At 40.0% G+C, this 26,097-nt stretch overlaps 2 protein-coding genes across 8 annotated transcripts in view; both read right to left on the reverse strand.

Annotated features, from left to right (window-relative positions):
- The window catches only part of Asb11 (ankyrin repeat and SOCS box containing 11), a 31,400-nt gene extending 25,557 nt beyond the window's left edge, over nt 1-5,843 (reverse strand). Inside the window, exon 1 of one of the 2 annotated variants that reach the window (XM_021626243.2) lies at nt 5,663-5,843. In XM_021626243.2, the coding sequence (XP_021481918.1) occupies nt 5,663-5,843 (181 nt within the window). Of the gene's footprint in view, nt 1-4,642; nt 4,780-5,662 lie in introns of those variants that run through there. The other variant, XM_021626245.2, reaches the window with a different exon arrangement.
- Nucleotides 5,844-11,455: 5,612 nt separating this feature from the next.
- Piga (phosphatidylinositol glycan anchor biosynthesis class A) lies at nt 11,456-25,450 on the reverse strand. 6 transcript variants are annotated; one of them, XM_021626238.2, is made up of 8 exons: nt 25,289-25,432; nt 24,255-24,421; nt 23,855-23,995; nt 21,157-21,936; nt 17,524-17,656; nt 16,518-16,650; nt 16,194-16,400; nt 11,456-13,470 (listed from the first exon to the last, which is right to left on the reverse strand). In XM_021626238.2, the coding sequence occupies exons 4-8, from the start codon at nt 21,872-21,874 to the stop codon at nt 13,204-13,206; spliced, it is 1,458 nt and encodes a 485-aa protein (XP_021481913.1). In that variant the 5' UTR covers nt 21,875-21,936; nt 23,855-23,995; nt 24,255-24,421; nt 25,289-25,432; the 3' UTR covers nt 11,456-13,203. The 6 variants fall into 6 exon arrangements, 5 of the variants coding, with proteins under 5 accessions (XP_021481913.1, XP_060231712.1, XP_021481912.1 ...); XM_060375729.1 differs by having other exon boundaries at nt 25,152-25,289; XR_009588540.1 differs by lacking the exon at nt 24,255-24,421 and adding an exon at nt 14,290-14,372 and having other exon boundaries at nt 13,369-13,470; nt 25,289-25,450.
- Nucleotides 25,451-26,097: the final 647 nt, after the last annotated feature.

A 26,097-nucleotide genomic window follows, 5' to 3' on the forward strand; every position in this document is an offset into this window, starting at 1 on the left:
GATTTTGTAATTCCTCAAACTTGCCTCTGTGTAGGCTCTGAACTCCTTCCCTGTGAAAAACAAGAGACTTAACTGCATCCTTTAGCCAATTCCAGACTTTCTAGTAACTTTCCATTATTTATCAGTCCCATTAGACCCAAACCCTAGGTGGTATCTGGATAACCCACACAAACCCAATGCTGAGTGAAAGCAGCCCTAAACAAAGATGCCTGCACTGTAGGGTTCTGTTTCTGTCAAGGAAAGAAGGGGTTAGAAGTCAAATGCAAACTGAGGAGAGGTGGGAGCTGATGGTTACTGGGCATGGTAGGAGCCATACCTAGGCTGGTCTCTCAGGCAAGAGTACTGGCCCTCATTGTATTCACTAAGCCCTTGTATACTTCTCTGTAGTCAGGTCTTTAAAGAAACTCCACCCCCTTCTAAACTTGCACCACCACGCATCCCTCCACACTCCCAGCAGAGAGCATGGCTCTCTCTGCTCCATCAAGCAGCTAGATACCCAAGGACCGCATTCTATTCCAGGTGCCAGTTTCTCTGGTGCTTTGAGGATGAAAAGAAGCAGGGGGGACAGGGAAAATGAGTCCCAGTTACCTGGAAGAGGCAGCCAGTCCCACTCACTGGGCGTCAGCATGTCACAGGATGAGCTAGCATTCATAGTACTCCTACCCACCACACTGGTGAAATGAAAATTAGGACACCAGAATTGACTTTTAAAACATTGGATTTGGCTGCCAGGCTCAGTGGCACATGCCTGTAATCCCAGAACTCTCGTAGGCAGAAGCAGGTGGATCTCTGTGAGTTTGAGGCCGACGTGTTCTACAAAGCCAGTCCAAGAAAGCCAAGGCTTCACAGAGAAACCCTGTCTGGAAAAAAAAAAAAAAAAAAAAAAAAACTAAAAACAGAAGATTAGATTCAGTACATTTGGCCAAACTGGTGAAAGGAAACAATCAAACCAACCAACCCTCCTGAATTTTTTTTTAAACTTTCCCTGTAGCCATCTTACAATTTATAGAAAGGAAAGGACAAAAACTTGGGAACACGAACATTCAAGCTGTAAGAGCTGGATGTTATCTCATCCCAGGAGATGGTTCTGATGCCACAGTCTCTGACAGAAGTCCCTCATTTTGGACTTTCATGGGGAAGGATGCTTTCAGTGGAATGACCTCTATCATTAAATGCTGCAGATTTTCTCTGGTCATGTGAATCTTGCACCATCAGGTCTGCTCCTCAGGTGCTTACTTACCCATTGACAGTTGCCTACGTCTTCTAGAATCTCCTCATCAATGCGGTAAGGTATCCTAGCATGCCCCCAACTCTCACCCATGATTCAGAGGTAACCTGTGCCATCTGCCACTTTACCAAGAAAGAGGGAAGAGCATTGCCTTGGGTTTCTTCATCACTTCATTTCTGTTTTGCAGCTCCTTCTCAGTGTCCCACCCCCACCCAGGTTGTATAGGACTTATTCACTCAGGCATTTGCCTAAGAGGGTTCTTACCTCCTATTTCAAGCACCCCTTCTCTGTCCCTTGCCTAAAGCCTCATGGCCTCTATGAGAGATGGGGAGGGGGAGTGTTGCTTTATGCATTAGAACACCCTGAAATGAATGACAACCACATTGCTGTCTCATGGCTAGTAAGCATTAGAAAAACAAAATCCCAAAACCTGGACTAAGGGCTTCAGAAAAGACCTTGCCCTGGTTTTGAGAACTATAGGTTTCTAAATTCTGCCTATCCTGGTGCTACATTCACTTGTATTGGACACATTCGGCATCATATTATCTCTGCTAAGAGAGTGAAATAGGTGCTGGGAGAATAAGAAGCTAAGTTGGAAAAGTGCTGGCCTAGCATGCAGGAAGCCATGAGTTTGCTTTCTGGCACTGTATAAACAAGAGAGGTGGAACATGCCTTATGCCAGAGAAGGAAGCCTAAGGATCAGAAGTTCAAGGTCATCTTTGGTTACATAGAGGGTTTGAAGACAGTCTCAGCTGTCTCAGGAAAAGAAAATGGCATTGTGGTAGACACCTGTCATCCCAACACTCAGGAGGCAGGGATCTCTGAGTATGACACCAGCCTGGTCTACATAATAAGTTCCAGGCTAGTCAGAGCTTCATAGTGAGACCCTGTGAAAAAAAGTACAATAAATTTGTTGTATTCCCAACTGGAAAGAAAATCACATTGCAGGAACTAACTTTTCCTGTTCCACTGTTGCTGACTGCCTCCTACAAAAGACCTGGAAGGGTTTTTACATGGCTATGCTCCTGAAACTGTCACAATGAAGGTCCCCTTGCTTTTATTCTTGTTCCCAACATAGTATCTCTTATGACTCTCAGTTTGCAAATAGGAGCAAATTGAAAGAAATTAAGGATTAAAGGTTCTGGCAGATTCAGGATTTTTCCATTGTTTTCAGTAAATATGTAGCTAAGCTTACCAAGTGCATGAATACTTAAATAGGACTCAATCGCTCTCTTTGAGGGCACTCTATTTTTACTTCCTTGGCACCCTGCCTGGGTCACAGGGCTGCAAATACATTATAAAGATAGTTTACAAACATGTTCAGTCCTGATGAGGTGTACAGAAAACATTCAAGTACTTTTTCACATCTTCCTTCACATCTTTCAAACTGTGATTTGTATCTCTGGTGCTCAGGTTCTTTGAATAAATTTCATGAACCCCCCCCCAAGTTATTTCTTTACTAACAAATCTATTTGGATTGAATATGTTAAAGTTCCAAGAATTCAAAATAAGAGCCAATAATTCTTTTACATTTTTTTCAAGGATGTTACCCTGTCAAATTTTGACAAGAATGTGAGATAATTCTAGAAGACTGCTTTTTTACAGTCTTTGGTCCCCACGATATACAATCTTTGTTCAAGTTTTGAAATCATAGAAAGCAACATCTGTGGCATTTATCAAAGGGAACAAAAATCATAGATCTCATTTCTGAATCAAAATAACGATAAAAACTTACAATTAATAAGATTTTAAGAAAATGAAGTACATTGGGAAGAAAGCATTATAATAAAAATTCTTAAATACCTAACATAATGAAGTTAATGAAATATTCATTAGAACTTCATCTTCTGATCAGAAGATGAACTTTAGTCAGTGATCTGTGTTAATAAGTCTCCTTTGAACCCATTAGGGGCAGAAGAAGCGAGCTGCAGGTGAAGCTGAAAGTCAGAACATCTGTTAGGAACTCTTTGTTCCTACTTAGAAACAGTCAACAGGAACCTTTGATATTAACTGAGCAGAGGTCAGTTAGGCTGAGGTTTAAAGAAATAAGGAAGAAAATAATTAAGGTAAAAGGCTAGATTGGTTCTGGAACAACAACAACAACAACAAAAAAGAACAAAGGAGAATACTGAAGTGGAATGGACAGGAGTCAGATAGAGGGATGGCTGTCCAGTAAAAGTCCTTTGGAACAAAAACAAATGGCTTTGAACGTAGCACTTGTAAAATGAACTAATGTTTTAGCCTTCCCTTAAAAATTGTTTCATTTTTCCTTTTTGAGAGAAGATTCTACTACAAGCTCATATCTGCAATGGCAAAATGTCCCAACTTCTAAACCCCCCTCCCAATTTTATGTCTACACCTTTGGCAGCAAACATGGCCAGAAATCATGTTAAGTAATTTGTCCTTTTCATTTGTGTTTTCATTTGGTTCAAATGTTTACATACTAGAAGAGAAGAGCAATTTTGCCTTGAGATGAGAGACTTTCTAAGTCAATTCACTAACTTACTGAGTAACCATCATATATTTTCCCAACAAACCTTTGTCTGACAAATGAACTGCAAAGATGATTTTTGGTTTGAGAATAACACTATCACAAAATCTTATTTTTCTGTCTTGTTTTGTTTGCAGGGTCTCACTATGTAGCCATGGTTATCCTTGAGCTTGGTATATAGACCATGCTGGCCTCCAACTCACAGAAATCCACCTGTCTCAGCCTCCCAAGTGCTGCAATTAAGAGCATGCACTCACAAAATCTTGCTGTTGGCTCACAAAATCTTGCTGTTGCTTTACATATGTAATCATAAACAATGTAAAAAACAAAACAGTTTATAATCATGGAAAATAAAGCCCTACTATTTCGGGCATGTTAGTGCCAGTTTATTATAGAAAGACTTATCAAATCTGAATGTACTATCATACATGTGAGAGATATAAGGACACACAAACACATATATAAATAGACAAATACATTTACATTTATATGAAATATACTAGGCTTACATCTGTTAGTCTCACTACCACCCATTTTTAACAGTATCTGAAAATGGGCACTGTCCAGGAGCTTGAACAAGATGGATGGCCTAGGCTGAATAAGTCTTTTACAGAGATTTAAAATCCAAAGCATGCTTGAACAGGTTCTGAGTACTCTAACACCCTTAGAAGTACACTTCACTAAGGACCACAAAGACAGGAGCCATGCACAGGAACAACTAGAGGAAAACTTTTACACACTCTGTCAGGATCTATCCCTGTTAGATTTTACCTAATTCAAAGCACAAAGATGTTTCTGTACCTAACAGAACATCAAATGCCAGAAAGTCCCTGCCCAAACTACTAAGTCAAAAATAACTTTTGAGGCCATGATTAATTTGAAACTAAAAGAAGCATTAATCTTTTCACACCAGAATTACATACCTCCCTGAAATGTGTGACAAATATAATCCCCAAAAGAAATCTCTTTCCACAGTCCAGGCCTTCGGACTCCTTTGTTACCAGCTAGCTGAAGCATTCTGATGCTCCCTCTTTAGAGCTCTTGTTTCTTTATTTAAGACACTGATGTCTAGTCTTTTTCAAGCGGTCTAGGACACTGAAATCACAAAGTATGGCTATTTTGAAAGAGACACTTGGATGCAAATTGAAACAGACACCAACCAACTAAAGAATGATGCAACCCAGGAACCCCTGTGTACACTGAAAACCCATCAGGCAACTCTCAACAGTTTTATGAATAAATCCTCCTCTTCCTCACGGACGTCTTCCTCCTCCATGAAGGGGCAATCCTAGCAGTGTGAGCATAACTGCTTCAGTTGATATTGCACTATCTCCTTACAATTAAGGAGAGTTTATGAGACTTTCAGACGTTTTATGTTTTACCAAAATCTTAGCAGTTTCATATTGTGGTAACAACCTTTGTTTTGGGTGCTTTCTGTGGTGCCACTGACGTACAAATGGGTTTAGTGAGATATTTTCTCTGATAGTCAATCAATTCCATTTGTAAAGGACACCACAATATGTATAATACAGGATGCCACACTGCTTTTCAATCAAATTAATTGGTCAATGAATTTCCCAAGGAAGTCTTACTATAATGCTCATTCTGGTTAGTTGCACTGAAAGTGTTGAAGAAAATAATGCTAATAAGAACTCTTTTGGTTAGTAGAAAGTCTCTCAAAATAGCCTCTAAAACCTGCTATTCTGTTTTACTTCTTCAACAATAATAGTGACTACATCTACCCACTTCCAAGAAAATAATGCTGAAGATCCTTCACAAATTGGTGCAGCAAACATCATTTTCTATGTTAAGTGAAAGGTACATTTTCAAACTACCCATTCAGCACAAAAGTACAAGGAAATCTTACCTTCCAGAAACACTATTCATATGAATTTTCAAGGAGGAATTTTTGAGGTGCTGGGAATAAATTCAAGTCTTTTTACCTGACAGTCCACCATAGATCTCTTCTGCTATCCTAGCTGCCTCTTTTCTGTTTCCTTTGACGATATAGAAATGGGTTAGGAGAGCCAAGAAAACTTTAATTAAAAGCTTGAAGAAAAAAAATGTTGCAAACACTGTAAGAAAAATGTTTTTAAAGCCATAGAAAACCGGACCATCTTCCATTTTGGCTTCTCCTCAGCTTAGGTTCCTACCGCTGCAAATTTTTACTGAGTTATAATTGGCATCATATGACATCTATTTTAAACCTCCTAGCACTAAGTGCTCCTGTTTCCAAGAACTCTGTCTGTAGGTTCTAATCTAACTGCTGTGGTGACTCGGTATGTTGATATTCACGGCAATGTTAACTCCCTTCTAAAAAGAAACACTCTGTGCTATCCTGGAGGCTAGCACATGGCTCAGAAGTGAAGAGCACTGGATTCGACTCCCAGCACATGGCAACTTTAGAGCATCTGTAACTGCAGTTGTAGGGGATCCAATGCTCTCCTCCTGGCCTCTGTAGGCACCAGGCATGTACATGCTACACATATACACATGGGGGTAAAACACCCATTCATGTTAAGATAAATAATAAAATAAAGATTTAATACTGGACATTTATAACCTATATTGGATTTGATCAAAACACATTAGCTGCATGTACAGAAGTCTCAAGAAAAATTAACGAATTCCTATCCTAATCTCATTTCCATTTTCCTTCTAAATCCTTATTTATGGTATAGTATGTTGGAAAGCAGGCTTGGAAGGATAAAAGCAACTTCTACATTGATGCAGCATGAAAGCAATTCCCTTTTTCACATAAGAAAGAGGGAATACACTGTTCATCAGTACACATCACCACTGTTTCTCACAGTTACTGTTCCTGGAGGTATTTTATTTGCTTTTCATGTGGACATTTACAAAGAATTAAGCCCTATTCTTTCATTATTTATTTTTATATTAATTATATTTATTCACTTTGTATCCCAGCTGTAGCCCCCTCTCTCTTTTCCTTCCAATCTCACCCTCCCCCTCTCCCTCATCTCTTCCAATTCCCCTCTCCAGTCCACTTATAGGGAAAGAGCTCCCTCCTTTCCATCTGACCCTAGCCTATCAGGTCTCATCAGAACTAGCTGCATTGTCCTCCTCTGTGGCCTGGCAAGGCTGTTTCTCCCCTCGGGTGGGGGGGCGGTGGTCAAAGAACCAGCCACTTGAGTTCATGTCAGAGACAGTCCCTGTTCCCATTACTAGGGAATCCACTTGGATACTGAACTGCCATGGGCTTCATCTGAGGAGGGGTTCTAGGTTATATCCATGAACGGTCCTTTAAGCCCAATCCTAAATTATGACAAAAAAAAAAATCTTGGCTTCAAGATAATATTGAATAACAAGGTTTACATTGCATGTTTTTCATAATGACACTTAAATGTGACTGAAGTGCTGAGATGATTCTGGTGATAGATAGGTACTAAGGTGACACCTGTGACAAGTTCCCTCAGCAAGGTTCTTTCTTGATCATTCAATTCTGTGTGAAGCTTCAGTGAAGATGGTGGCAACTCCTTCGGAAGGATGTGGCCTATCCTTGATAATGGAAGTATGATAACAAAATGGATGAACGCCATGCCCAAGCGTGAAGTCATCACAGATTCCATGAATCGGCCTCTTCCTTAGCTGGGCAGTGTTTGCTTATCAGCTGACCAATACAAGTAAAGCTGATTTGTTTTTAATCTCCCTTTCTAGCAAGTGTTTTTTCTTTTATTCTTATTTATATGTGGATTTTCTAAATTTATAAAATCTACTGAAAGTGCAAGTGTACTTATTAGTTGGGGTTCTCTAAAGGAAAAGAACTTGTAGAATGAATCTCTCTCTCCATAGAAAAGGGCTTTATTGGAATGTAGTCCAACTAGTCCAAAAATGACTGTCTACCAATGATAGGTCCAAGAATGCAGCAGTTGTTCAGTCCACAAGGCTGGATGTCTCAGCTGGTCTTCACTATATGCCAGAAATCTAGGCTCTAATGTCAGTGAAGAAATGGACTTACTAGCAAAAAAAGGGCAAACAGGCAAAGAGAGAGCAAGTTTCCTTCTCTCATGTTCTTTATATATAGGCTGCCAGCGTGTATAGCCCAGATTAAAGGTGGATCTTTCCACCTCAAAGATTTGGATTAGAAGTGGGTCTACTCACTTCTAATGATTTAATTAAGAAAAAAAAAAAGATCCCTCACAGGTGTTCCCAGCCATGTGGATTTTAATTCACTCCAGATGTAGTAAAGCTGACAACCAAGAATAGCTATTAACATTCCATCACCTAGGTGGGAGAAGCTCAGGAGGATGAACACCTCTCTTCGAAAACACTGGCAGTCAACAGTTGTGGGGTGGAGGGAAGAATGCCATTTTGTACAGTGGTGTAGCCACTGGTAAGTTGTTTGTGCTCCAATAACCTCCCACACAGCCACATTTTTACAGACAAATCTAGTTAAACTCAGAGGGTTACACACACACACAAACACACAGACATAAAAGGAGGGAGGCTTGGCGAGAAAGGTTTCAGTGGGAAAGGAGAGGAAACGAGGGTAGTAAGGGGCATGAAAACAACTAAATTTCATCATGTTGATATATGAAACAGCCAAATAGTAACAAACATTTAAAAATTTCCCCTGAATTCAGGGCTGGAGGGATGGCTCAAAAGTTAAGAGCACTGGCTGCTCTTGCAAAGAACCTGGGTTCAATTCCAAGCACCCACATGGTGGCTCATAATCATCTATCACTCTAGTTCCAGATCAAATACCATCTTCTGGGCTCCATGGGCATCATTTATGCAAGTGTTACATAGACACACATGTATGTAAAACATAAAATTTTAAAATAAAAAAGTACTTTAAAAAAAGATCAAACAATTCTTTATATATACTGGATATGAGTCCTCTGTCAGATATAGGGTTGGTGAAGATCCCTTCCCAATCTGTAGGCTGTCATTTTGTTCTGACGACAGTGTCCTTTGCTTTATAGAAGCTTTTCAGTTTCATGAGGTCCCATTTATTGATTGTTGCTCTTAGAGCCTGTGCTGTTGGTATTCTGTTCAGGAAGTTGTCTCCTGTGCCAATAAGTTCAAGGCTCTTCCCCACTTTTTCTTCTAACCGATTTAATGTGTCTGGTTTTATGTTGAGGTCTTTGATGAACTTGGACTTTAGTTTTGTGCAGGGTGATAAGTATGGATCTATTTGCATTTTTCTACGTATAGACATCCAGTTAGACCAGCACCATTTGTTGAACATGCTGTCCTTTTTCCATTGAATGGTTGTGGCATCTTTGTCAAAAATCAGGTGTGTCGATTTATGTCAGGGTCTTCTATTCGATTCCATTGATCCACCAGTCTGTTTCTATGCCAGTACCATGCAGTTTTTTAGTATTGTTGCTCTATAGTACAGCTTGAGATCAGGGATGGAGATAACTCCTGAAGACCTTTTACTGTAGAGAATTGTTTTAGCAATTCTGGGTTTTTTGTTGTTCCATATGAAGGTGAGAATTTTTCTTTCAAGGTCTGTAAAGGATTGTGTTGGTAATTTGATGGGAATTGCATTGAATCTGTAGATTGCTTTTGGTAAGATGGCTATTTTTACTATATTAATCCTGCCTAGCCATGAGCATGCGGGATCTTTCCATCTTCTGATATATAAACAACTAAAAAAGTTAAACAGCAAAAAATCAAGTAATCCAATTAAAAAATGGAGTACAGAGCTAAACAGGGAATTCTCAATAGAGGAATGTCGAATGGCAGAGACACTTAAAGAAATGCTCAACCTCATTAGCCATCAGGGAAATGCAAATCAAAACGACCCTAAGATTTCACCTTACACCCATCAGAATGGCTAAGATCAAAAACTCAAGAGACAACACATGCTGGAGAGGTTGTGGAGAAAGTGGAACCCTCCTCCACTGCTGGTGGGAATGTAAACTTGTACAACCACTCTGGAAAGCAATCTGGTGCTTTCTCAGACAGCTAGGAATAGTGCTTCCTCAAGATCCAGCTATACCACTCCTAGGCATATACCCAAAAGAGTCTCAAGTACCCAATAAGGACATTTGCTCAAACATGTTTGTAGCAGCCTTATTTGTAATAGCCAGAAGCTGGAAACAACCCAGATGCCCCTCAGTGGAGGAATGGATGCACAAATTGTGGTATATCTACACAATGGAATATTACTCAGCAATAAAAAAACAAGTAAATCATGAAATTTGCAGGTAAATGGTGGGATCTGGAAAAGATCATCTTGAGTAAGCTATCCCAGAAGCATAAAGATGCACACGGTATATACTCACCCATATAGACATATATATAAGATAAACTACTAAAATCTGTACACCTAAAGAAACTAATCAAGAAGGAGGACTCTTGCTAAAATGCTCAATTCCTATCTAGAAAGGCAAAGAGGATGGACATCAGAAGGAGAAAAGAGGGAACAAGTCGGGAGCCTGACACAGAGGACTTCTCAGACTATCAGTGCAGATGCTGAGACTTATGGGAAACCTTTGGGCAGAGTGCAGGGAATCTTAGGAAAGAAGTGGGAAACAGTAAGATCTGGAGAGGACAGGAACTCCACGAGAGCAACAGAACCAAAAAATCTGAGCACAGGGATTCTTTCCTGAGCCTCATACTCCAACCAAGGACTATGCATGGAGATAACCTAAGATCCCTGCACAGATGTAGCCCATGGCAGTTCAGTATCCAAGAGGGTTCCATTGTAATAGGAACAGGGACTGTCTCTGACATGACCTGATTGGCCTGCTCTTTAATTACCTCCCCCTGAGGGGAAGCAGCATTACCAGGCCACAGAAGAAGACAATGCAGTCACTCCTGATGAGACCTAATTGACTAGGATCAGAAGGAAGGAAAAGAAGACATCCCCTATCAGTGGACTTGGGGAGGGGCATGCATGCAGTGGGTGGAGGAGGGAGGGATCCACATGGGGGGATACAAAGTGAATAAAGTGTAATTAATAAAGAATAAAAAACATATATAAAGCAGATGTTAAAAAAAAGATCAATCTTCCATTGTAAGGCAAATGTGAACATGAATGAAAATAACTGCTTCCCAAAAGTGGGGAACACTAAGCGTTGTAACTAAAGTCAAAATTCAAACTTCTTTTAAAACAGCTGGCAACATACAAAGTATCATTACGTAGTTCACACACAATAGTGTGTGGATGTATTCATTTGCCTTTTGTGATAACTGACAGTGTAAAACAAGGGCTTATTGGAATCAGGAAACAAAGGTACAATTGAACTTGCTATTTCAAGAATACAAAAGAGCATATATTCTAGAAATAAAAGATGACAGAGTGGTGCATAACACAAAGGATACTTCCTGTTTTACTAATAGACTAAGCAACACATTAGATCCACTCAGAAGAGGGGGGCCTGTTCTACAAGTTACACACCCTGTCCAGAAAATAAGACAAATAGAGAAAACTATTAAAACACCATTCTCATTTTTATTATTGGACATGAGCATGTTTTAACAGACTGGGATCATTGTGTGTGATTGCAACCTCAAAAGCAATACAGTGTCTTTTCAACAAATTCTGCATCCACGTCAATTTCACTTTCAAATAAATATAATTAGCTTTCAAATGATTATAATTTGGGTGGAACAGCATTTCCATATACTGACCAGTGCAACACTGACAGTTAGAATTAAGGTATCCAGGGAGCCTGAAAATGATTTCTTTTAGACAAATAAGTACTTTCATTTGCTCAAGAAAGAAAAAATAATTTTAATTCATAAATTACACATTTATAGACAAGAAAAAATTATTTTTCAAATGTATTGTCATCTTAAATAAAGAATAATTAAAGTATTTAATGATGATTTTGACAAAAGTTATTAGAAGCAAATATGAAAGTAGAAAGAGTAATGTAGAGTGAATAAAGCAAAGTGTTACACATGCCTCAGTCTACTGTGAATATTGGCACTGTTATCTGTAAGCCTGTCTCAGTGCATAAAGATTCAAATAAGACTGAATGATTTGGACCAGGTCATCTTTTTCCAATAAAAGAAGCCCTAATTTCTCTATTTTAAAAATTACTCTCTAGCATTTGTGTTTCCATAGAAACCAAACACAAATATATCTCTTTTATACCAGTGGCAACCAACTAATAGGCATGTTAAGATACTCTTTAAAAAGTTTTGCAAATGTCATCATTAAAAAATCCTGTACATAATTACAATACTGACAGAATCAAACACCCACAAGCGCCTTGCTGCTTTTATTTTAGTCCCTTTCCCACAAAAATAACATGTGAAAGAGTTCAAAGATTAATAATAATACGTATCGCATATAATTTGGGATTTAAAAACCCATGGCTCTGGATAACTGTGATTACGATTGAGAAATTCCACCCACAAAGAGACTGCACACTCTGACAATTTTCAGACTTGATATGCTATAAATAAACTGTTCTGGAGGAAAGCCTTTCCACACACTGGCAATACTTATCCAGGATTAGCTAGACCACAGTGACGGGAGGGACTGAACTTCCATTTGGAGGACAGGATAGCAGCTGGTTTTGAGATGGCACACCTCTTCTGTTCAGCTCAGAAACCACAAAGGCGTTTATGGAGGACTAAACTGCACTACAAAAGCAGAGGCTTGGCCTACACTAGCATCAACAGTGGTATCGGTCAGTCCATAGAACTTGAAAAGCAACATCTCTTCACACTCAAAAGACAAGAGCTCTACACACACACACACACACACACTCACACACTCAAACACACGCATGCACACACACACACACGCAGGAAGACAAGGGCTCTTCCTAGGAGAATGCATAAAACAGGTTCAGAGAGGTACTTGGGAGTATGCCAGCGATGATTTCCTGACATTCAGTAGCCTGAGCATTTTGGCATGTTTGCTGTTTTACCACTTCTTGTTAACTAGTCCTTAGGCTTGAGAGCCATTTAGTTCAACTTTCATATGTAACAGGTGTTCCAACATGCTGGCAACCAAAGAGGTGGTCTTGCTCAAGAAATCAGATTACATGTAACCCTTGAGTGGACACAGTAAGTGTTGAAGAACAATACTTCAATGTCCAATGAAGGATACGTGACCTTGACTTAAAATGGATCTCATAATTGTTGTACCTCCCTAAAGAAATCTTGTAAACATCTGGTAAATGAATTAATGGTATAACGTTAAAAACTGGCCAAAAAAGATCCAGAAACGTTTGGCCTTTCAGCACCCAAGGCTCCCAAAATATAATGTTAAAACATCTGTGTTAGAAGGATCTCAGTAATCTGAAAAATGTCATACCTGAGTGGCTGAACCATTATTCCCTAAATTTTAAAGTGCAAGGAGTTTTCACACTCAGGAATTGCATAAGTATTTATCTTTTTTTCAAAAAAAAAAAAAAAAAAAAGTGAATGATACAGAGGTAGCCTAATTTACCAAACCAACTCTAAAACCCAAAAATAAAAGAGCAAAATTATTTTCAAATGCTAACAGGACTATTGCAAGTGTGTAAGACTTGTTAACTTGGGCTTGCTTCTACCTGCTTTTGGATACCTTATCATTTTCATCTCTTTTCGTATCACAAGGACACTGAGGAGGCCAAGGTCTCCTTGGCCCGCTAGCATCTATTGCAACATCAATGCTAGAGTCTGGAGTTATCCACCGCAGGAAAATGAGGAAGATATAGCTGAGCACAGCCAGCAAAGCAAAAATGTAGCCTGTCACTGGGCCACAATGAGAGATGAGCCTTTTCAATCTCTTGTGCATTGGCAACACAGTTTCCTTTGATACATGCTCATACACCTGGAAGAGAAAAAGTGACAATGAACACTCTGTTATCATATGCCTGTAATAAAGGGTGACCAGTGACCTACACTGACCCAAGAGCATCTGGCAAACATGTATAGAGAGAAAGCACCCATGTTTGCTGTTCTTTAGCACAGTGCTTACCATTGACTTAATTTGGGGCTAAACACTGAGTGACAGAGAACAGGTGACAGGAAACTGATTACTAGAATAGCCAAGTGCTGTAAGGCCACAAATATTTTTCAGTAGACATGCTACTGAATTGGTCCAATGCCTTGACTGGTTGAAGAAAGCTCTCACTGATGCCTAGCAGACAGCAAACACAATTACAGCACTGTACTGCCGATGGATGGTGACACTACAGAGCAACAGCTTCTACACTGCAAGTAAGGCAGGGAGATGACAGAGAGGCTGAGTGTCAGAGCAGATGAAAACACTGGTAAGGAGAACAAAGTGGATTGTGCTAAGAACCAGGATTGTGTTTTGCGGAACACTGCTGATCCCACATCCTGGTAACATTAGACATACAAAGTGTCTCCCTATGAATTCAAGAAAGTCAGAATGGACAGTGCAAGTCCTTCTGAAGGTCAGTGGAAGCTTTTGCTAACTTGGTTCTTCAATCCTAGGAACATTTTAAGTACAAACATTTTAACCAGAGTGATGTTGAGGCTTAGGCTGGCGGACTATAACTGGAAAAACAAACCATCACAACTCTAGCTTTTTTTTTTTTCAGACAGGGTTTCATGTAGCCCAGGGTGGCCTCAAATTCACTAGGTTAGGTGAGGATGGCCTTGAACTGTTCATTTTATCACCCACCTCCAGAGTGCTGGGATTACAGGTATGTGTTACCATGTTCAACTTTCCAATTTCTTTTCTATGTAACTCAGTCATAGAAGGAGCTGAAAAGGACCAAAACGTCCTTAAGTTAAAAGACAAAATAACTTGTTTGTCCATCTTTACTTGAGGTCAGTTAATTTATTATCTTAAGTGATAAATAATTTACAAATATGAAGAGAACATAACTATTATAAATAAGGATTTACTTTTTTCCTGGTTGGCTGGCTGACTTTTTGAGATAGGGTAGCACAGAACTAGTCTAGAACTCACTGTACAGGCCAGGTTGGCCTGGAACTCATGGTGATCCTCCTGCCTCAGTCTTCCAAGTGCAAATCACCATGCTGGCTGGATTTTTTTTCCTTTTTCTTTCTTTCCTTTTCCTTTCTTTTTTCTTTCTTTCTTTTTTTTGGCAAATATATACTATAAATTTGCAGAGAATAGAAACGAAAACATATAACATGATTTACTATTACCTCAAAGAATAACTACAAGAAAAAGTATTATTACAAAAATGCTAGTTAGCTCCTTTTAACATAGACTGATAACCTGCCATCACAATTCTTTGCTGAGTTGCTCATCAACAATAGCTTAGACTTTGGAAGTTTGTATGATGGCAAAGTCAAATCACAATTTACAGAGTTATGATCCCACATCAGGGTGGAGTTCAATATCACTGAAAAAACCTGTTTGGCCAAATATTCCTGCCAGCCATAATCCAAACTGCATTTCTGTTCCACAAGGGACAAGTCAAAACTTAAGAAGTGGTTGGGGAGGTAAGGGGACACAAGGATGGAACATGTAGTCTGAAGAGGCTATCTACATGATTCAGACATGTTTCCCCACAGAAAACTGGCACTCAGCCCAACTTCCGGGGGGGGGGAAGTAGCTATTTCATAAGCTGATATGAATCTTCAGTGAAAGTTATGTCTGTGTCCAATACCTCTTATGTCAATGAAACACATATGTCCATCTTTAGAAAGAGATCTCACATAGAGAACTTACATCTAAAACCAAGAAAGATTCTCTAGGCTGGCAATCCATTGCTCCACCATGTTTAACAACAATAGCATAAAACTCAAGTCTAAACTATGACCCTTCTCCATGCTCCACTCGGCTGTCTTTCTGGTACAGGATTTCTACATACTAAGAAAGTGAGTCATTTCCTGCAGCTTGGCACATAACATGGGGAAAAATGAAGATGCAGATGAAACCAAGGACCTAACAGATGAAACTGAGTAGAATAAATGCTACCTGAGGCCAGAATAAAGAAGCATTTTCTTCTCTACAAGGTCTGTTAGCCAGGTATGTGACCTCTTGGAAATTTTCTGTGGCTGCTTTCTTACTGGTTGACTATTTGTTCTTATTTTCACATATATTCTGAATTCTAATATAGTGTCAGTGAACCTAAAGGTATGACCATCCTTGATGGCAGAGTATCAGTCATAAGGAAAGGCACTACCAGAGTTTCAGAAAGTAGTCTGAATTCAACATTTGCAACTTCCAGAGGCACTGTAATCATCTATCCATTTTCTAATAGGCCCTATGTGCTACAGAATTAGAAACAGCTCCAACACGATGATTTTACTTCTCTTTTTGCTTCTAACCACTAGGACTTTCAGAACCTTTTGTGATTTCTTTAGAAAGAGTTTAATGAGACTAGACTGTGTTGTTACTATTTTCAGAGGCCAGGAGCAGTGACTTATGTAGAAAAGTAGGCAAGCATGTGCATCCAACTCGACGCATAAGTAATTACTCCTTTTCATTTGGAAGGACTCATACACTTCAACCAAACACAAAGGGCAAGCTTGTATGCAAGAGAAAGTAAATGTGCATGCAGAACATCAAGGAATTTGGGCATTTTTTTTTCTGATCACTTAACATACTTTTTCAGTTCTCTCTGCCACATTCCGCCAGGTGTAGAAAGTCTTTACTACATTGTGGATGTTTTCTGGAGCTGGCAATGTCCCCGACTTCACTTGGAAAATAGCTTTTTCCAGCCCTTCACACAGAGACTTTACTGAAGGCTCACATAAAATAATAAGACTTTCTGGAAGGACTTCAGGAATCCCACCAACTTTTGTGCTGACAACCTTAAGAAAGACCAGAGAGAGCACATCACCTCTCGGGAAACACAAAAGAAATTATCCATATGGCATGTACTTCAAACACAGAATCCTACAAGAGAGCCCTTAAAGAAAGACTTTTACCTGCAAACCACAACTGGCGGCTTCCACGATTGCCATGCAGAATGCTTCAGTGAGGGAGGTGTTAAGAAAAATGTGTCCTTGAACTAAGACATTCCTAACATCCTTGTGTTCTAAAGCTCCCAAAATTTGCACCCTAAGTTTTACAATGAAAGAGGGAGAAAAAGCGGGTTAAAAAAAGTTATGCCTCAAAAAAAAATTTAACTTCTAAGCCAAGTCTGTTATTTATATCATTGTTACTGGTACTAATGTTTTCCACCTCAAAAAAATTAGATATGGCCACACTACAACATAACAGGAACAACTTTAGAAACCTGTTGTTATAGTTTATACAATGCAATTTCAACATCTCCAAAACTAGCTTGTGTTTAATGAATATTACATTAATCTTTTGTTTTGTTTCAAGATAGGATCTCACTATGCAGCTCTGGCTGTTCTGGAACTCACTTCGTAGACCAGATTGGCCTCCAACTCAAGAGATCCCCCTGCCTCTGCCTCCCAAGTGCTGGGATTAAAGACATGCTCTACTATGCCCACTGAATGAACATATTACTAACACATTCATAATTAAATGTTAAAAGTATTGTTTCTAAATGGGGAAAAAAAAACTTTTACAATCAGTACCTCACATATACACACATTGTGTGTTAAAGGAATTATGGAGGAAAAGAGATATCCAAACCTGTATGTGCACAGCATATGTGACTGGATCATTACGTTTAAATCACAAGAAAAGGTGACTTGGAAACCTGCAACCATTTGCAGCCAAAGTTCTTCCTGCATCCATGTGCCTCTCATTCTGCCTCTACCAAGTCAATATTCAGCTAATGGACAAAATTTGTGTATTCTGTAAGCTTTTTTATTTGATATAAACTCACAAAAATATGCCTTATAGTTATATGCCTTTTATAAGTAGAAGCAAGAACACACCTAAGTCAGGCACGTAGTCAAAAGCAAACATAAACAACTGCCATTTGCGCACCCACAGTAACTTGGAAGCCATTAATACCTGTCATGTAGTTGGTATCTTTCCCGTACTTCTTCCAAAATGATTCTCTTTGGTCCTTCTCCTCCAATTAGGAAATTTAATTCTTGGTATTTCTGACAGAGTTCAGGTATTATACCACTAAGCAAATCAGTCCCTGAAATTATAAGGTTGAATATTGGAAATATTAATATTTCACATTAAAAAAAAACTCATCAGAGTCACTGAGATTCCACTTGTTTTAAATATCAATCATTGCTAAAAGCCAGAAGGGGGAATTACTTACCAACTGCCATTGGTTACCGAGTACAACACTTGAAGATACAGGTTCTGACATGCACTGCCACATACCCAAATCATGAACAGTATGTTTCAACTTTGTATCTTTTAAGTCATTCACTTGTTCATACCGCCTACTTTGAAAAATGGTATTTAATTAAGATAGTGAAAGTTTCCATTAGCTTTCTCCAGAGCACACAGCCAAAATGAAATCTAGGTCTCACCCCAGCTCTTTTTCTGTTTTTAAAACCAGCCCACCCTCTCATCATGGCCGAGAAAATGCAGACATGAGTACCTAAAGTCCAAGGTCTCCAGCTACAAAAGCCAACAGGTCTATGATTCCACTTCCTGCAACAGGAAGGAGCTAAGTTACAGTCTACCCACTGACTTCACTTGGTTCACTGTGCAGTTTACACAGAGAATTCACTGTTCTTCAAAATGAACACCCGGAAATGAAAGTGGCGGGGCCTTGACTGTACGAGCATTATACAGTCCACAGACCTAAGGCTACTGCTTACCTTAGAAACGAAAATGTTTCTCGTTTTTAGAAAAGGAAAGGGCTTTCACTTACCATACATGCATAATCTCAGGGGACATAAAGCAATAGAGTAAGTCAAACCTACTGGTATAAAGAGTAGCTATTTAAAGCCACAGCAACGCTGACACTATTTGGGGATTTAGTTCATCAACAATTATACACCATACACAATTACAAACCATACACTCAAAACTAAACATGAAATAATCTATTAAGCTGAGTTGACTCCATTAAGAACCACACACACATACAGCTGCATAGGCACAGAAACTGCATTTTCCCCATCCATCCTCCTCAAAATAGGTAGACCATTTATAAAGAATGGTGGGAGAATACAGGTTCATGTGGAATTTTCTTTTCTTTTTCTTTTGTTTAATAGATTACAAACCCACATCCTCTTTCATTTTGCATGAATTAAGTGTGCCTAGTGACAAATCCCTATAGATTTTCATTCAGTATTCTTTTTATACAGCTACAAGCAACAGTCAGATACTGGCTACGGTTTTGAGTCACTGCCCAACCATATTACCCTGTAAACGTTCTGCATTTCACTGCAGGGCCTCGGTTTGTACTCTCAGAATGGCTGTCCAGATTCTTTGAAGTGACCACTGGGGATCCAAAGAAGTAAATTTCACAAATTCTACCTACGCTCCAGATAAAGGGAATCCCTTTATTCTTTACTTTAAGATGCTGAACATATAGACAAAAACATCTTATCTCTTCTATGTATCTTTTTTGGTTTTGAGACAAGGTTTCTCTGTGTAAAAGTCCTGGTTGTCCTGGACTCTTTGTCGACCAGGCTGGCTGCAACCTCACAACGATCCGCCTCCCTATGCCTGAGTGCTGGAATTAAAAGCAGGTGCCATCACACATAGCTGTATCTGACTTCTTTTGGAACATTGTTGCTTGAAGCTTCTGACAAGATAAACCATAACAGAATAATTTATTCCACAGATTCTTTCCTTAATAAGAAACTTAGCTTTGGCTATTGTGAATGCCTACGTCTCTGGAAGGTGCTCAGAACTTAGCCACTTTGTACAGTCATTAACGGATTTTCAAAATTATTATATACACCAAAAATACATTCAACATAGGTTTTCTGAATGATGATGCTTCCCATTAGCTGAGTAACCAGGAAATGGCTTAGTGACACTCAACATTTAGCTTCCACAATTTCTCCCCTTTCCTCCTTTAAAAGAAAATATTCTTCATTAAAAAAAATGGAGCAATCATAGCTGCTGACAATGGCTACATGTACTGAACTCTTAGTTCATTCACAATCGACTTCAAATGCACTGAGCCCTTTAATCCTGACAAAATCCTTATATAAAACGAAGCCAGCCAGTACCATCAATGTTTGATTATATATTCTAGTAATAAAGCATTTTTTTTGCCCTCCTTACTATAAAACAAACAAAATCCAAAAGGTTACTGTGGTTAGATTTGAAGAATCTAACACAAAACATGACACACAAAAAGACTACCAATCACCGTCCCATAAAGCAGAGAGAAACCACCTCTGTATCAAATTGACTTTAAAGCACAGCCTAACCATGTTTTCAAAAATGTTCAATTAAAATTAATAAAAAACAATTCAGACAACTACATAAGAAAGTAAATACTAAAATAAACAGTTGTATAATATATATATATTATATATATTTATATATATATATATATAAAATGTTCAGCTCTGTTCTAGGACAACCATGGCCAGACTGAGGGTAGGGACACAAAGAGACCTTAACTCAAGAGATGGACTCTTGTTTGCAATCTATTACTTACTTGGGCGAGTTACTTACCCCCTCTCAGACTGTTTCTTTGTCTGTTAAATGCAGATAACATCTACACTACAGTTGTCTGGGCAAGTGAGGTAGTGTACCATGCACAGGCTTTAACAACTGCAGAATACAAATGTTGTCATTACTGCTAAAGCAAGCAGCTGGGGGTGCCTGCACACACAGAGAACAGTGAGAAACCTTGACTAGATGGAAGATCAAAAACCAGCCTTTTCTCTACAAAAGCTGGGCAAGGAGAACATGGCTTCATCCTCTCAATCTACTTCTATGGACCTTGGAAATATGGTCCACTGAACATCTCCCAAGGGAATTGGCAAATTAAGAAGGAATGGACCATTACCATAACAACTCACATTTGGGCCACAGACGTGGCCAGTCCTCCTCATGTTACATATTGCAGGGTGCCTGGCTAATGGAGAAGGTTCGGTAGATACCTGCTGAGCAACTGAACTGAAAACAGGAAAGGACTGGGCAGTGGTGGCACATGCTTTTATTCCCAGCACTCAGAAGGCAGAGAAAGGTAGATGGATCCCTGAGTTTCACTCCAGTCTAGTCCATAGAGAGAGAGTCCAAGGACAGCCAAGGCTACATAGAGAAACCCTGTCTCAAAAAAAAAAAAAAAAAGAAGAAGGAAGGAAAGAAAGATGTGCTATGTGAGCTTTGAAAACATCTGTAATAAAAAACCATTAACTTCTGCAATCAAAAAGAAAAGATCACACAGTACACTCTGTTCTGACTACCTGCACAGGGACCTCTTAATTTTTACAAGCATCTGACTGATTAGAGGACATCTGGTCAATGCCTTTTCTTATTCAGTAACCATTACAACATGAAAGGTTGGGCAACATTCAAAGCCAGTCTATACATTTCTCTTCTTAGATGTATAAAATGATATCTGACCTTCCCTTGCAATAGTTACAAGTCATTATAAAGCCACTGCACAGAATGAAAAAGCAAGCAATCATCATATACAAGTATTGAACAGTTTTCCACAAGGAATAAAAAAAGTTGTCAATGCAAATAAAGCTACTATGTCATTACCTTTTCTGTATACAAGTCTGCTGACAACAACAATAGTTATTACACTATCATGCCTCCTAAATGGTTCTGGAGTGAAGTCAGTAGGATCTACAGCGTTAGGAATGACGGACACTATTTCAGGATTCAGTGCTGCTCTTAGTACAGTGTTTTCCTTACTAGTATAAGAGACACAAATGATGTGGTTTGTGTCACAAAGAGACACAGTTAGAAGCTTGTTTGTAAGCACCGAGCTGACATCAGCAAATCCAAAAAGGGAATGGTCCGTGAAGACTGTCTGAAGCCCCATTGTCTTGGCGTGGAAGAGAGCATCATGGGCCATGGCAGAAAAAGAACTGTGGGAATGGATTATCGTAACTCTTTCCCGAACAAATATGTACCTGAGCAATGGCAGACTGTGAAAGAGAGTCGTGGCTGTAGATTGGTTGTACATGACTCTGAGAGGCAAGTAATAAACTTTGAGGCCATTGGTGAGGTAACGGATGCCCTTTCGATTTCCATAAGCATGGGTGACAATTATGACCTTGTGCCCCCTCTCAATGAGGCACTGAGAGAGCTGGTAAATGTGGCTTTCAACACCTCCCATGTTTGGGTAGAAAAAGTCAGATACCATGCATATATTATGAGTGCAGGTCCTATTGGTGGAAAGAGTTCGAGGGCTAAACCAGGAAGGCATCACTGAGGGAGGCTGGCCATGCCCACCTCCTCTTCTATTGGCCATGCTGAGGTGGTTCAGGCATCAGTTCTCAAAGCAAGCCAGTTAAGAAAAGTGTCTTCCATTACCTGAAAGAAAAAAAAAAGAAAAAGAAAAAGAAACAAAGCAGGACATCAGCTCAAAGACTCATTCCATTCCCTATCCCAAATCCTGTTAGAAACAATTTTAATGGTAAGGCAATTTTTAAGGCTTTCCCCTTAGAAATAAAAGCAAAGCATGTTAACAGTTTATTCTTTTTGACAACATTTACTTGCTTAGCATGGTGAAGTGTCATATGACAAAAACTATATTCTGCAACGTGTTAACTGGGCTGGGAAACTGGTACCTCTGAAATGTTTGTTAGGCCATAGTACAGAATGGCTTGTCCCCAAAATGAACCAATTCTTTCCAATAATTAAGCATATACCCATATATTTTCCTTCTCTTCACCACTTTATCAGCTTATTAAGCTTTATCATTTATTAAATCACTATATATCCAACACTACACAGATGAAGAGTTTTCTAAATGCTACCTGTCTAGTTGACAGACCTAAATAAGGATCAATTACATAATATAAATGCAAAGTCTAAAGCTTAAGGAAGTCAGAGGGATTACAATGTGGCAGGCCATTTCATTAGTGATCATCTCTCTCCACATGATTTTTAAGCCAAGTTTTACCTATGTATGTCATGCTGACCTTGAACTCATATTCACAGCCCCTGCCTCCTGAGGGCTGGGATTACAGGTATGCTCCATCACACCTAGGAATCTCCCTTGCATTTGGACCATTTAAGCCACAAGACATGGTAGAGGTGACATGCAAATATTGGACCTCTGCCTACAAAAGGTCTGATGGCTTTTACTTCTGTAGTTACCACATAAGTCATGCAGCTACTAGGCTAGAAGGGTAGGGGAGACAATGAGAGAAAAAGTACTTACAAGTTACATGGAAAAAGGTAGAGACCCAGTCATCTCTACATGCTTACCTACACTTAGTCTCTAGCCAGACTACTGAAAGGCTGAATAAAGCCTTTCAGAGCAACCCCTGAAAATACTCATAAAAACACCACTAGCTGGGGCTGGAGAGATGGCTCAGCAGTTAAAAATACTGGCTGCTCTTCCAGAGGTCCTGAGTGGAATTCCCAGCAACCACATGGTGGCTGACAACCATCTATACTGGGATCTGATGCCCTCTTCTGGTGTGCAGGTTTGCATGCAGATAGAGCACTAATATACATAAAATAAATAAATAAATAAATAAATAAATAAATAACTTTTTTAAAGTACTACTATCTAAGTCTAGCAGATTCCAGAGTCATGAAAAACAGCAAAATGGCTGTTGTTTTATAGTGCTGTCTTTTGTTGTTTGTGAGGCAGAAAAGGATATTAAAACAGGCTAGGATCTGAATCTAATTATATTGGTATTGTTTATTTTTATAAACAAAATTTTACAGGAACGTGGCTTGCCCATTCACTTATGTGAATAACTACTTCTGTGCTACAATAGCAGAGTGGCTTTGAAAAAGACCATATGACCCACAGTATTAACATCTGGCTCATCACAGAAAATGTGCTGATTGTTGCTGCACAGCTTAACTATTGATCTGGTATTAGCTTTTTGGTTTCCATTAAAATATACCTAGAGCTAGAACTTCCTTTTTTAATTTTAATTTTTATTTTTTTATAGTAATTACAGTTTATTTACTTTGTATCCCATCTGTAGCCCACTCCCTCATTCCCTCCCAGTCCTACCCTCCCTCCCTCCCTCATCTCCTCCTGGCCCCTCTCTAAGTCCACAGATAGGGGAGGTCCTCCTCCCCTTCCATCTGAACCTAGCCTATCAGGTCTTATCAGGACTGGCTGTAATGTCCTCCTCTGTGGCCTAGCAAGGCTGCTCCTCCCTTGCTGGGGGGTGGGGGGTAGTGGAGGAGATCAAAGAACCTGCCACTGAGTTCAAGTCAGAGACAGTCCATGTTCCCCTAGAACACCCTCTTCAAGTGTTACCTGGAGCTCATGCTGCAGACAATCCAGTTTCTCCTTCCTTATTCAAGAATGCTGATACTCAAACTGTTCCCTTCTCTTTTCTGAATCTTTTTTAGTTGTGTCGGCCTTTCTTCCAAGACTGGCCTCCTTTCAGTGCAGACTCTGAAAAGAAACATAGAACTGGAGACGGGCTATATGTGTGGGCTCTTTCCTACATCTAAGGTAGGAAATGTTTCTTTCAGGAGTCCCCTAAATCTATCCCAATATTAAATGCTCACTCAATATTCAGTTCTATAGAGGCATTGACTTTCAATGCCAGCGCCCCGGAGATCTGGCAAAAATCCTCCTTAGTTGAGCTCTGCAAGGCTGCAAAAACTCAATGGAGAATTAGTATCCTAAACTCTGAAGTTTCAGGTCTCACCTGCAAACTATATACGTGTCGATTTTCTCCCACAAATTCATCTACATTTAAAGAATCCTCAGAAATACAAAGTGAGGCAGCAGGGAAAGGTCATGTACTTGGGAGGCGGAGAATTGAGGGTTACAGGACAGGTAAGACTGGGCTACGGGGGTACCCTGTCACATAAACTGGAAAAAAAAAAGAAAAGAGAGAAGATCAAACTTAGAATCAATCAATCAATAAATAATGAAAGCAAAGAAGTATCAAGTTTACAAAAGGAAAGGAAAGCCTCAAGTTAACACTTTTAAGTGGCTAATGCTGTTCTTCTGGGGTGCGTCATCTAAACCCGGATCTTTAGTCATATTCAATTTTAAGAAGTGAATGACAAAAAAAACAAATGAAATTATCTGAAAGCCCAAAATTGACCTCCAACGTTCTGAGTCTGCCTGCCATCCACTTATCACTCCTAAAATCTTCATTGCGTAAAAGCTCAACACATTGCATACTCACTGAATCTTAGCTTCTATAGGTAAAGATAAGCTGTAAAATCTCTCAAGCGTTACAGGTTGGGCAGATCTGTGCAATGTCCCTATCCAAGCCACGTACATGACAAAAGTCAAGAAGACCTCAAAATTCTCAACCAGAGCCAGTGAGCTCCCTTAGTAGTTGAAGCTACCGAGTTGCTGAGAAATCAAGGGAACCGTACAGTCCCACGGCAATGCACCCGCAAGACTCCCGAGAGCTGCACTAGAGTCAAAAAGAGGGTCACCCTGGGTCCATCAGCCACCTCTCCAGGATCAGGCCAGGTCTGGGCAGACCGAAAGGGAGTCAGAAAAACATCCTGCGGTTCTAGTCCTTCGCTCTAGTAAACTCAGCCTAGGCACCAGTTCCACACTCAACCCCTTCGACTACACAGACCCTCAGACTCGACTTCCGGGCTTCAGGCCGGGTGGGTTTCACCTCCTCCACAGCCTGCCACGCTCCAATGAGAAAGACACAACCCCGTCCAGAAGGGATCGAGAGCACTGGGAAGGACAGGCAAGACGCGCACTTACCCTCGAATCCCATGGCCGCCTCTGTCCGGACCTCCCGCGGCTGTAAGCAGAATCCCGCCCTGCTGCTCCAAAGCACCAATCAGAAACGTCCGCGACCTGAGCGCCGCGCCCCCACGGTAGCCAATCACACAGAGGTTCTGAATTCACGTGAAAGAGAGACGCCCAGTCATCCCCAACTCGAGCGCTGGATTGTAGCGTCAGCGAACGCCAGACCACGTCTCCTAAGAGTTGCGGAAGATCCCCGGCAAACGTACCCTGGTTGCCTAGTTATGGCGTCTCTTTTCAGGAAGCTCGCTCTCTCCCCGCCTCCTTCCGGTTAGAGAGACTTGAAGGGAAACCGGGAGAAGAGCAAGGGGGAGACGGGGGAGGCGGGGAAGAGACGGAAGGCGGAGAAATCTGTGTCAGGGCGGTTTATAGTCAGTACCGCCCCAGACCCAGCCAAATTGGTTCTTATCATTCTGGCAGGGTTGCTAAACGCAATAAGTAAAAGTACACGGATGAGATTTAACAAGCTATGGGCAGATGGCAATAGTGGAAAAGTGCCTCTTTCAGTGGACTAGGGGAAGGGGATGAGTGGAAAAGGGAGGGAGGATGGGACTGGGGGAGTTAAGGTAGGGGACTTTAATCGAGATATATATAGTGAATAAATTGTGAAAAAAAACTGAAAATAGAAGTACAGAAAAAAAAATCACAGCAAGTCAAAACGAAATTGTAAACTTTGAATTTCAGACCTACATATCTATGCATATCCTAATGGTTAAGGACGTTCCTTTTAAAAGTTTAGAGTTTGGATTTTGTCTTACAGCGCG

The sequence above is a fragment of the Meriones unguiculatus genome, chromosome X (assembly GCF_030254825.1).
Source record: "Meriones unguiculatus strain TT.TT164.6M chromosome X, Bangor_MerUng_6.1, whole genome shotgun sequence".
NCBI lineage: Eukaryota > Metazoa > Chordata > Mammalia > Rodentia > Muridae > Meriones > Meriones unguiculatus.

What these genes read in the sequence shown, in the direction of transcription:
- Piga (XM_021626237.2), bottom strand. Translation starts at nt 21,874, where the DNA reads ATGGCCAATAGAAGAGGAGGTGGGCATGGCCAGCCTCCCTCAGTGATG. An exon ending in AGATACCAACTACATGACAG is followed by an intron (nt 16,651 to 17,523) that starts GTATTAATGGCT and finishes TGTAAAACTTAG; the next exon opens with GGTGCAAATTTTGGGAGCTT. An exon ending in CCGCCAGTTGTGGTTTGCAG is followed by an intron (nt 16,401 to 16,517) that starts GTAAAAGTCTTT and finishes GTCTTTCTTAAG; the next exon opens with GTTGTCAGCACAAAAGTTGG.